Source organism: Balaenoptera ricei, chromosome 11 (assembly GCF_028023285.1).
Source record: "Balaenoptera ricei isolate mBalRic1 chromosome 11, mBalRic1.hap2, whole genome shotgun sequence".
Taxonomy (NCBI): Eukaryota; Metazoa; Chordata; class Mammalia; order Artiodactyla; family Balaenopteridae; genus Balaenoptera; species Balaenoptera ricei.
The window spans coordinates 74,395,968-74,409,023 of NC_082649.1; the positions used below are offsets into that span (position 1 = coordinate 74,395,968).

Below are 13,056 nucleotides of genomic sequence, written 5' to 3' on the forward strand. Positions count from 1 at the left end.
TATTGAAGAGGCTGTCTTTTCTCCACTGTATATGCTTGCCTCCTTTATCAAAGATAAGGTGACCATATGTGTGTGGGTTTATCTCTGGGCTTTCTATCCTGTTCCATTGATCTATATTTCTGTTTTTGTGCCAGTACCAAACTGTCTTGATTACTGAAGCTTTGTAATATAGTCTGAAGTCAGGGAGCCTGATTCCCCCAGCTCCATTTTTCGTTCTCAAGATTGCTTTGGCTATTCGGGGTCTTTTGTGTTTCCATACAAATTGTGAAATTTTTTGTTCTAGTTCTGTGAAAAATGCCAGTGGTAGTTTGATAGGGATTGCATTGAATCTGTAGATTGCTTTGGGTAGTAGAGTCATTTTCACAATGTTGATTCTTCCAATCCAAGAACATGGTATATCTCTCCATCTATTTGTATCATCTTTAATTTCTTTCATCAGTGTCTTATAATTTTCTGCGTACAGGTCTTTTGTCTCCTTAGGCCATACCCTATCTTAATGTGTGTATTTGGGTACAAGCAAAAATTTCGGAAAGAACCTCCCAGTAAGATCACTGAAATTTGATGTTTGTAGGGCAAATACTATATACAAAGAAGACGACATTTTAACGTAATTTATTTGAAATGCTTCCAGAGAAGTTTAAGGCCATTATACAAAAACATTCATTTCATGAAAACATTCATTGACTTTCTTCCCATAGGCCAGCCCTTGACAGACCTCTTTTCTCAACACGCTGGCCAAAGTGGCCGATGGCTCCTGCAAAGAATGATTCATTCTTTTCCCCACCATCAAACAACTTTTCTCGGCTTTTCTCTGCTTCTGTCTGCAGCAGATTCATTCAGTCGCTAAATCAATAACAACTTGAGTTGTTTTAAATAAACTTGTAATAGAAAAAAAGATTCACTGTGTTTAAAATCTATAAATACAGAAATATGTTTTACAGGGTAAAATGGACAACTTTTTTTTTGAAAAATAAGTACTATAGCTTGTTTTTATATTGATAAATCTTGTCACACAGCTTCTCTGAATGCACATGATAGGCGTACATAATAAAATGACAACATAGTATTTACTGCTTTACTTTGTGTAAACTTGAAAGACACAGATTTAAAAAAAAAAAGAAAAGAAAACTTTTTTTGGCAATAATTTAGAATCATTACTACTAGTGCTGGTGTGGGTACAATTTTGCACAAGTCATCTTTAATATTTACACTCGCAGGGAGATTTTCTGTGTATTAACTTTTTTTAAAGGTCTGCGACTCACCCCGCATTGTAAATCAAGGCTGGCAAAGAGGTTTATTAGTTTGGATAACTGATCCTAATTAATGATAGAGTTAATTAAGTCGGCCTCTGGAGAATGTAATTATGATTCTGATCCAGCACAGAGCCAGAGATGGCAAATGATGACCCAAAAGTGGGGCAGGGAAACCCAAGGCTCTGGTCTTTCCCAGAGGACACTGGACCTTACTTTTCTCTCTTAATGCTTCCCACATAAGGTCACAATGGAGCACTTCTTCCAAATTCTTCTTCTCACATGTTTCTGTAAACAGAGTCACTGACTGAGCCGCAGTCCCTTTTCCTCCTCTCTTCATTCATGCTCTAAAACACGAGTAGGGCTAAGCTGATGAAACAAAGCGAAGATGGGTCTTCTTGCTATCCTGCCAGGTTTTCCCAGGCCCTTTGAGTTCTATTCTGCTATTTTAGGCTAGAAATGGCTCTTTAAGGCCAGCCAGCATCTATGGCAGCGACCTCCTGATGCAATGCACATTTCAGTTCAAGATTCAGAGCTGACAGCGGTTTTTGCGCTGATCCTTTTAAGGTCAGACTCTTATTTCATGTCCTAATAGATTATTGCATCATATTTGTACTGGATGAAATTGCAAGGTCAAGACAGTGCTTCTTCCTTTGCAAAATTAAACCCTCAGAATCCCCAGGGATGTTTTCATGCTTTTTGGTTGGATGACATTGAACCAATTTAACTCGAAACATTGATCTTTCCCGTTTCTCCTTCAAATGCCATCACGATACACAAGTAACTTCCTCATGCCCTGTTTTCAAGGCCCTTTAAATTTCATGCCTTCAGCTACCCTGTCAAAGAGCTAGAAAAGCACTAGAGAAACATGGAAGGACCCTTTAATCTACATGAAACAGTAGTTTAGAGATTGTTTTCTTTCTGTTTTTTAAAATCCAGCAGGACAAGTGAAAGTAACTTGTTCAAGTACTTCTCCATCCATCCAGACACTTGTGAAATACAATACAGGGTAGCAGTTGCCACAGATTCCAGCTGACACAGATTGGCAGTTACAGTACTAGGGACAAAAAAGTACAGACGGGACTGGGTCAACACAGTCACAAAAGTATTAAAAAGTGCTTCTCCAAACCGTTCCATGTGTGGAATGCAAATACTGTACAGGTAAGACACAGGGCTACTTCCAAGAAGTACACGCTTCTGTCAGACGTTGCTTTCAACATGCCTGCTATTCCCACAGGAAGAGTCTGTCTGTTCCATGCGCTCACAGTCAAGGCTGACCTCACTTGTGTCCATGCTACAATCCGATTCACTGTCCGATTGGTCCATCTGCTCAAGTTTTGTTTCTCCCTGTGGCTCCCTGCTCCCGGTGGTGGGATCTAGGAACGGTCCCTCGGAGTCAAGGACCCCAGCCTGCCCTGCAGCACACAGAACTGTTTCTTTGGCTTGACGAATACAGTTGAGCCACTGCTGTTTGTTGAAGGTGTCATTGGCTTGTAATGAGTGGGTCTGACTTTGGGATCCATTTTTGAAACTTACTCTGAAGAAGTTTTTGACTAGAAATGAAAAACACATGAAAAAAAGGTCAATGGACAGGTATTTCCTCAGGCCAAAGATAACACATGTGATGACACTAACCACCAGTACCCATGGCAGAGATTACTAATTGATTACTAAACGTGCCCTGCTGATCCAGGACATGGCTCAGCTCCACCCTGAAGCCTCCATCGATCAACAGGTTTTGACACAGGTCTGGCACTCAGTTGCTCTCAGAAGCTAGCAAATCAGTACGGAACAACTATGTCTTGTGTTTCAGGGGATCCCAGGGTACTGGGTACCAAACCTGGCTGCATATCAAAATCTCCCAAGAGCATGTTAAAAATACAGATCTCGGGGTCCTACCCTTAGAGATTCAGATTCAGTGGGTCTGAGGTGGGCCTGGGAATCTGTAATTTCAACAACTGCCCCAAGCTAGAGCTTTTTCAAGTTTAAGAAGCTCTTTGTAACATCAAACAGGCCCAAGACCCTCCACATGACAGTACTTGTATATTTAGTATCTGATGATTGAGAAGGTATGTAAAGACTCTTGTAAGTTTGGTTTCATTTTAAAATGAAATGACATTTTAATAATAACTGCAATGGGAGCTCTGTGCATTTATTTTTTTAAAATTTTTATTTATTTATATTCTTTTGGCTGTGCCACGTGGCTTATGGGATCTTACTTCTCCGACCAGATATTGAACCCAGGCCCTCGGCAGTGAAAGTGTGGAGTCCTAACCACTGGACCGCCGGGGAATTCCTGGAGCTATGTGCATTTAAAAAATGGTAGTGCACAATATGGAAGACATTTGATTTAGTTTAATAACAACATTAACTGTCATTTAATGGGCCCCATGTGCCACATGCATGTGGTTCACAGAAGTGTCTGCGCTCAGTCAGTCCCCGTGCACGATCCCTGTAGCCAACATATTGGCTTCAGATAAATTCAGGCTCCAGTCTTTGCTATGGCGCAAATGCCTTAACTCCCCTACGTCTCAGTTTCTTTATTTGTAAAATGGGGAAAACAAAGAGAATCTACCTTAGATGGTTATTATGAGGAATAAATATAATAAGACATGTAAGTGCTTATACAATGCCTGGCACATAGTCAGTACTTGAGAAATATAAGTACTACTACTGCTACTAGTACTACCACTAGGGCAGAGGGACTGGTGAGTAGGTAAGAGGCAGTATATATGAATTACTTTGACAATATGATGCCAATGTTAACCTAAGAGGCTCAAATGTCACTTGCTCAAAGAAGGCCTCCCTGACCATTTCATCTTAAACATACCTCCTATTGCTATCCCTTTCTATTCCCTTACTGGGTTTTAGTTTTCTTAAGGTACCTGGATTATTTATTTGTTTCTCAAATAACCTCTACCTCCTCCATCACAATGTAAGTTCCACAGGGCTTTCAAGGAATTGAATTGTTTGTTTCCCCAGTGTGTATCAGTGCCTGGCACAGTGCTTGACACATAGAAGGCACTAGATAGACGCTGCTATCTAAGCTTCTTTCGGTTAATTCCCTTGTTTATTAAGTCTCAAGCTAGAGAAGCCCATTAGAGTAATTACAGATAAACCCTCAGCCCAGTTGATCATAGTTATGTCTCTTTAGAGACAAGTCTGCCAGCTTAACTACAAAAACCCACCGTTATACAACTGTAATCACATAGGGACCGTCTGGTCTTAAGAATGCTTTTATCCAGTGGATGGAGTCAGAGTAAGGGAGCTTAAGCGGCACCAGTTATACGTAGACAAGTCAACTTGTAGTGTCTTACTTAATCCTTATAACAATCCTATGAAGTAGGTATGCATGCATCCCCACTTTGCAGATGGGAAACTAAGGCTCACAGAGGTTGAGTAAGGTTACACAACCAGTAAGTGATGAAAGAAAACTGGAATGCAGTTTGACTTCAAGGCCATAGCTCTTCTCTTTTCACCAGGCAGCCATTCCCTCCAAACCACTACGACCAAAGACGTTCAACAGGTCAAAACGGACAGCCATCCATACTTCTCTCATTGTTGCTGAATGCCCCACGCAGGGAGCCGCCCAGCCTCACTTCTCCGTCCTGCAGGTCTTCCAGCAGGAGGTCCTTCACGGGGATGGGCTGCCGGTACAACTGGTAGCAGAGCTGCTCGTTGTGGGTGACAGCCCGAGTGATCACAAGTACTTCTTGGAACAGGAAAACGTGTAGTTTCTGGAAGAAAAGAATCCACAGGATTCCCCTAAGCAATAATCTAATGAGTAGTTGATAAGTGGACCTCTGTGGATAAGAGGTCCCTAGGTACCAGGTTCACACTGGCCTATGAACTTCTAGGCTCAAATCTACCTCTGGGAGAACAGCAGTTGGGGGTTGCACACATTTCCAGATGCATCCATTGCCTTTCCTATGGGAGCGCCTCCCTAGGGCCCCACTGAAGAAGGCCTTTCTGCCTACAGACACCTGCAGCCAGGTCTGCCAGCTGCAGTGGCGTTCTTCACACTGCAATCCACAACCTGTGCAGACACACACAGCCTTATAGGAACATTTAAAAAAAAAAGAGAGAGAGAGAAACCCCATAGAATGAAGAGGGTAATGAAGGAAAAAAAGTTAGTGCTCTCAGGGCTTTGGTTTATTGTATCCAATACAATTCTAAGAGATCACAATGAATAACAGTCCATAAAGGATGAGACTGGTATATCAGAGACTAATATTAACGTTTGCTTCTCAAACCCATAAAACACTTGTTCCTTCAACCACTGAGCTGATTATCAGCTTCATCCAGGCATCCCAGCTCGGAACACTGCCCATTCCCGAGGAAACCAGAGCATGCTGCTGTAGCCACAAAGACAGACAATCAAACAAGTTGTCCTTCTCGGTTAAGTTCATAAGAACCTCAGTTCTCTGAAGAGGTTGTACTTAAAAGGCTGAAGATTGATGTGTGTGTTGTTGGCAAAAAAAGAATCTCAAAAATAAAGGCTTGTCTCAAACCACATTATAAAAGCAATTTTGCTGAGTGGAGCTGGGGTAAGTTGGCTCCATTCAACTCTAAGTGCCAGACTCTTCCTGCAGCTTGGAAATGCTTAGGAGGTGAAGTGAGACGATCCGTGACTTTGCAGCTAGATTCTGGTTTTCCAGTGGCAATATTTGGGAACGTCAGCCTTAGGGTCTCAAAGAGGAGACCAGAAGAGTAGGGCTGAAAACTCACATTAGAATCTTGATTTGGGGTCGGGGAAGCATATTCAGCATTATCAGATAGTTTTAGATTTGGAAGAAAAGATACTTGTGGATCATCTACCCACACCCTGCCACAGACAGATGGATGGATGGACAGACACACACACACATACACACACACCAAAAACTGCAGAAACTGAAGCTTAACTAAATGTTGGCTTGTGGACACACAAATGATGACGGTTCTGTATTGGTGTATGTTTGTGGTGGGGGCAGGTTTGAAGACCGAAAAACAGAGTAAAGCACAGAATAACCAAGATAAGGGCTTTTTTTTGGTATGGGTGGTGGGGATGGCAGAAGAGAATATTAAGAGTTTTCTTTTGGGGTGAGGGGAGGGGAGGGGTTAGTCACTGTTTTATATACTAAAAATAATCAGAGATTTTTACACTGTTTCTACTTCTACCACTCTTTTTGTTTTTCTTTGGAAAGTCAGGATTTATTAAGAACATCAAGCTCCAGGGCATTTTTTTTTTTTTTTTTTTTACCATATACCTTTAAAAATGTTTTTTATCCCCACAAAGATCCTTATCATTTAAAACCAGATATTCAAATTATATGGCTAACATTTTTAGCTAATCAACTCTTCAGTGCTGATCCTAGAAAACAACCTTCAATGGATCTTTGAATAACGGAGATTCAGCCCCTGATACGAGTAGTGTAGGTAGTCACACCTTTAACGTTTAAGCCACAAGTTGTGACGTTTGAAAGGAGTGAGGTCTACTGTCCTGCATTATCCGAATTTGTCATATTTTCAGTGCTACTGGGTTGCACGTTATCTGCGAGGTTGTGGGCATGCCCAAGAAATAAATCAGTACACTTAATTCCTTAGTCAGCAATTTAATTTTTGCTTCCAACAGTTCATTCTCTTCCTTGAGTTGATTCACTCTCTGCCGCGTATCCTGCGCTTTCTGCTTGCTTTTCAACCGGCTCTTTTTCACCGCCATGTTGTTCCTCTTTCTGCGCTGACGACAGTCGTCACTGTTGCGATCCATGGGCAAACTCTTTTTGCTCTGCTTGCTTGGAGGCACAGCTTTGCCTCCGCCCCCAGGGCCGGTGGGCACCAGCTCAGGAACCTGCTGTAAGCCGCTGGCATGAGCCTGAGTATGAATGACACTTACTCCGTTCACGCCCGGGGTACTATTCTGCTGTGATACCTTGCTCATTTGGGCACGCTCCCTTGTCAACACAGAACAAGTAGACATGAGGACAAGGTGATCAATGGTTTGATCTGCCAAGAAATCTTCACATGTACCTGCGCCTCCAGCCCGCCCCTCCCCAAGTGGCCTCCACTCCCAGCGGCCCTGCACGGCGCGGCCTGACCCGACCCAGGCCTCGCGGTCCGCCAGTCCTACTTCTACCACTCTTCTAGCCAAGGTAGGCACTTTGAACTCAGATTGTCTGGGCAACTTTAAAAAATATCCCTTATTTGTGAATGTTCACTGAGAATTCCTCTTCTTAGTCACAGCTCCTTCCTGCCCTCAAACTGTTGAGACTTTTTTCCTGACTCAGGACTTTATTCATAATGACTTTTACAATTCTACTGGGAACAAACAAACAAACAAACAAACAAAAACAAATCCCCTCACCCCAACTAAAATCTTTGTTCTCAAAAATCTATCTGCCTGAAACATGAACTAGATAGAGTTCATCCTTAATGCCCTGGGCACATCCAGCAAGAGGGTCTCAGTCCCTGAGTGATGGACAGAAAGAGAACAGGCCCTCGTTCTGTGGGGTGATGCATCTTCCTATTTCCCACAGGGCTTCTGAGAAAGAATGTTCAAGGAGCCAGAGCATCAGCCATTAGAAGTCCACCAGTGCTTTCCAGATATCAGCAAAAAGCAGAATGCAGCTGTCTGGCAATCAGTAACTCCCTAGTCAAACAGAAACACTTCTTCAAGCAGCGGCCTGTGACAGGTCTCATAACCTTTGTTGCAACATCAGCTGGTTAGATCTACAGCAGCACTGATAATGGGTGCTGTGACATGTCCTCAGTGATTTCAAATAACATTTCCAAGCCTGCTCATAAATGCCACTTTACAGTCCAGGTCAGAAGAGCGTCCCCTGAATCATCAAAGCTTTATTAAGAGTTTTCAATCTAGTTTTGGCTTTCATTCTACGGGTTGGCTATATACTGAAGATGAAACACAAAAGAAGTGGAGACTGTCTTTCTCAATGCTGAAATTTAAATATATATTATATATAATAAAATTTATATATTACATAAAATACATGTTATATATAATATATAAAAATTATATATATATTAGCATTAATTTCTACTGCTATATATGAAAATAGCCTGGTGAGTTGAATTTTTTTAAAATAAATTTATTTATTATTTTTTATTTTAGGCTGCATTTGGTCTTCGTAGCTGTGCGCGGGCTTTCTCTAGTTGCGGCGAGTGGGGGCTACTCTTTGTTGCAGTGCACGGGCTTCTCATTGCGGTGGCTTCTCTTGTTGCAGAGCACGGGCTCTAGGCACGCGGGCTTTAGTAGTTGTGGCACGTGGGCTCAGTAGTTGTGGCTCGTGGGCTCTAGAGCGCAGGCTCAGTAGTTGTGGTGCATGGGCTTAGTTGCTCCATGGCATGTGGGATCTTCCTGGACCAGGGCTCCAACCCATGTCCCCTGCATTGGCAGGCGGATTCTTAATCACTGCGCCACCAGGGAAGACCCTGAGTTGAATGAATTTTGAACTCTCATGTAATTCAAATCCATTTTTCCTTCATGTAAGCATTTATTCACTCACTCATTCACTCATGCATTCACCTAACATTATTGAGTGCCTTAGTATGTGCCAGGTCCCAAGATAGGTGCTAGGGATTGACAAGGCACAGTCTCCACCCTAAAAGAGTGTGGTAAAATGGAAGATATTGACAGATAGATGGAGAATTACAACCCACTGTAGTAAGCCCTCCAGGGAAGATGTGTACAAGTTGCTATGATAGGAGAAGAGAAACAATTTCAGTCCCTGCTGAGGAATAAAAGCCAGGAAATGGAATATCTACAGGTCAGAGCTAGATATACAGCTGATGGGAGGGTAGATTATTATTAAAAAAACCCAAAAAACTGGTCTCAAAATGTCAGTCTGTGGATAGGTACAAATTCATGAGAAGGAAGAATTTCTCATAAAGCTAAATGAATTCAATTAAAGAGCTATCTGTTTTTCTGAGATCATATATTTTTAACATCTTGTTAAAATCACCCATTACTTTCTGATATCAAAGTGGGAGGAGATGGTAACTGTTTTTTTAAAATTTATTTATTTTATTTATTTATTTTTGGCTGTGTTGGGTCTTCATTGCTGTGTGTGGGCTTTTCTCTAGTTGCGGTGAGCAGGGGCTGCTCTTTGTTGTGGTGTGCAGGCTTCTCATTGCGGTGGCTTCTCTTGTGGAGCACAGGCTCCAGGCGCACGGCCTTCAGTAGTTGTGGCACGCGGGCTCTAGAGCGCAGGCTCAGTAGTTGTGGCGCACGGGCTTAGTTGCTCCACGGCATGTGGGATCTTCCCGGACCAGGGCTCGAACCCGTGTTCCCCTGCATTGGCAGGTGGATTCTTAACCACTGCACCACCAGGGAAGCTGTGTATTTGTTTCCAAAGGTCATGACCAAACAAAAGAAAAAGCTGGCAACTCTATGTTGGTTTCCAAAAGTTTTCTGAATATGTACTGGTCATGAAATTTAAGATATATATATATATATATATATATATATATATATATATATATATAAAATAAATAAAATATAAAAATATATTTAAAAACTATATGATCCCATGATATAAAAGACACTGGGAAAGCAACTTTTGTCTAAAAAATGCGACCCTGGTTAGGGAAGGCATAGTAACAGGAGGCTCAGTATCAAGTGGATTAAGCATTTGGGGAGGCCCAGGATGAGATTACTGAAGGAGAGTAACTACTCACCACGCCCCGGTTGTTCTTCAGTTCGCCATGACAACACAGCACCCTTGAGCTGTCAATCAGGGAGTCTTTCTGGCCTTCTTCCAAGTAAAGAAGTCGCTCTTTATAATAACGGCATTCAGATTCTCCAGTCTTGGTGTTGATTTCTGCCACGATTCCCTGAATGATGTTTATCTGTGAAAACAAAAAAAAGGATGGGGAAAGTCAGCAAACCATTCACACCAACAAGGCCCAGGTACTCAGGCCTAGAAAGTCACTAAGATACACTTGGATCTAATTCTGAGATCATGTTATCTAAGTTGCTGCTTTGGGAAAAGGGAAAAATAAATAAATGTTTTTAATATACTGTATCTATCCATCTGTACACCATCTATACATGTACACATATAACTACATACAACATATTCGTTTGTACACACACACATATTTGTATTATATATAAAACTAATGTTGATGCATAATTTTATATGAGTGAAAGAGATATGAGGTATTGATTTCAATGTGCAAGACTTATAATTACTAAGCTCTATATTGCACATTTCTTAAAACATGCTCACAATGTTGAAAATGTAGGCATTCAAAAAATGTGGCCAAGGAGAGGAAAAGTAGAATGTAATAGTCTAGAAAAGGGATTGGATTGTCCTTAGGGATTTGAAACCCAGTTTCAAGGTCTCTCTACATGCACTTAATCTAACCTACAAACAATATTTGCAAATTGGGTGTGAATAGATGGTTTGGATATCTTTTTAGTGACAAAACATAAATGATTTATGAAAGACAGGGAACTAGGAATGGAAACAAAGGACACTAGGAGTAAGAACGGGGACAATTTGTCTATATACACTCAGGCCCATACCTACAGCACACGTGAGTAAATCAGGGGTAGAGGGATTTCAAAGTAATGGTGGATGCATTATTGTTTTTGTTTTTTTGCTTCTTTTGGCCAGGCCGCTCGGCTTGTGGGATCTTAGTTCCCTCACCAGGGACTGAACCCAGGTCCTCTGAAAGTGCGGAGTCCTAACCACTGGACCACTAGGGAATTCCCTGCATTATTGTTAAATTCAAAATGAAGCAAAACACAACAAGAGCACAACACTGAGACATGTTCAGTAAGCATTTATTCCAATGTAGTGTTGTTCTATAACATGGACAATACATCTAAAAGTTAGAAAATTCTAGAAAACAAAGGAGCAAGAAATTAGTTGAGTAAAAACTCAGTGACACCAATCCAAGGCAAAGTAATGACTTCTTCACCAGAGTCCTCTGTCCCCTAATAGTGAAAAGACCAACAGTCCCTTCTTTCTTGTGCTGGTATTAACGGAAAAGAATGTAACAGATGAGAAGTGTCAGTAAGGCCTCTTCTTGGTCACATTTACTTAATGGAAAAACAAACCAGTCTCTGAAAAGCAAGGTTTTAAAAGAGGCTTTTACTCAGTGAAAAGCTACCAGACCTTGTGTTCAAGTGGTAGTGAGTTCTAAGATTGTTAAATGATTATTTTTCACTTGCCTTCTGCCCAAAGCAACTGGATAAAAACTTCTACCCAGTTACAACCTTGGCATTTCCATGCAAGTTTGATAGAAGATCTTACAGCTTTGAGCTGAAGCCTGGTGACTGCATGCTATGGACAGAGGCATAATCTCTGCACCTTTGTAGCTACTAAGAGTTTCAAAGATCATTTATTTACTCTTTTCTCTATTTCCTGAATTTGGATGGTAGCACTACTTTGATAATTAAAAAAAAACATTATTTTAAAAAATACAGGCTCTTTATGTCATAAAAGAATTTTTTTGGTCTTTGATGTCAACCTAATGTTTAATGTAAGTCCTGTGAAATTAATCTGAGTTTCCCTAACACAAAACAAGTAATAAATGGAACACTTTGGTGTACAAACTTTCTCCCTGTTTCTTTTTTCCCCCTTTTGGTTTTCAAAGATGACTAATTATTTATTGTTACTTTCAAAAACAAACAAACAAGAAATTTCACAAAATATTCTAAAGCTATGACTCATCCTTCAAATTAATTCAATTAATGCTTGTTGAGCATCTGTTCAGTGTCAGACTAGGTGGTGTCATTCAAAGAAATGAGACAGGGTCGCTGCCCTCAAGAAGCTTAAAATATATGGGAGGTATCTGAGCAATTGTTTTATATCTACCTTATCTTTCTACTTTATTACATTTTTAATATATAGTGAAATCCATACTTTTTCCTTGTTTTTAATAATTAAAAAAATTTTTTTCTTTTTTTTTTTTGGCTGCGTTGGGTTTCGTTGCTGCGTGTGGACTTTCTCTAGTTGCTGCGAGCAGGGGCTACTCTTTGTTGCGGTGCACGGGCTTCTCATTGCAGTGGCTTCTCTTGTTGCAGAGCACAGGCTCTAGAGCACGCGGGCTTCAGTAGATGTGGTGCGTGGGCTCAGTAGTTGTGGCACACAGGCTCTAGAGCGCAGGCTCAGCAGTTGTGGTGCACAGGCTTACTTGCTCCAAGGCATGTGGGATCTTCCTGGACCAGGGATCAAATGTGTGTCCCCTGCATTGGCAGGTAGATTCTTAACCACTGAGCCACCAGGGAAGTCTCTCCTTGCTTTTAAAGACCTTTGTGGGGCTTCCCATGTACCTAGAGCCCATGCTCCGCAACAAGACAAGCCACCACAAGAAGCCCGCACACCGCAACGAACAGTAGCCCCTGCTCGTCGCAACTAGAGAAAGCACACGTACAGCAACGAAGACCCAACGCAGCCAAAAAAAACCCAAAAAAAACCCAAAAAACACCTTTGCATTAATTGCTGTGGTTCATCTTATCTGCTATTACTAGGTGTACCTGGGCAGCTGGAATTAATCAGTACTTGAGTTAATTTTCTGAATTTCCTGCAACTATCCAGGAAACCAGAAGGAAGATGTACTATAGGCATAAAGATATATTCATTTCCTAATTTAACTCAGGAATTGAACAGCGGGCATTTCACGTGAAGATTAATAAACTCAAAAGCCACAGTGGTTCCTTAGGCAGCTATGACTACTCTCAAATGCTGCTTTTCTCTCAGGTGTTTGAAAAAACAAAAAGAGACAAAAGAATGGAAACAATTGGTGTTATTCCATATTCTATGTCTATATTTATCATAGAAACTCTGGGTTTGCTTTC

At 41.2% G+C, this 13,056-nt stretch overlaps 1 protein-coding gene and 1 pseudogene across 5 annotated transcripts in view; both read right to left on the bottom strand.

The window, feature by feature from the left end:
- Nucleotides 1-596: 596 nt before the first annotated feature.
- Nucleotides 597-13,056, bottom strand: part of ARHGEF3 (Rho guanine nucleotide exchange factor 3) — a 309,373-nt gene continuing 296,913 nt past the window's right edge. For all 5 annotated transcript variants that reach the window (XM_059939953.1, XM_059939957.1, XM_059939952.1 and 2 more), the window contains 3 exons: nucleotides 9,924-10,094; nucleotides 4,801-4,987; nucleotides 597-2,803 (listed from right to left, as the gene is read on the bottom strand). In XM_059939953.1, coding sequence (XP_059795936.1) covers nucleotides 2,451-2,803; nucleotides 4,801-4,987; nucleotides 9,924-10,094 — 711 coding nt within the window. In that variant the 3' untranslated portion in view covers nucleotides 597-2,450. The remainder of the gene's footprint in view (nucleotides 2,804-4,800; nucleotides 4,988-9,923; nucleotides 10,095-13,056) is intronic.
- LOC132374159 (CCAAT/enhancer-binding protein gamma-like) lies at nucleotides 6,581-7,271 on the bottom strand (annotated as a pseudogene).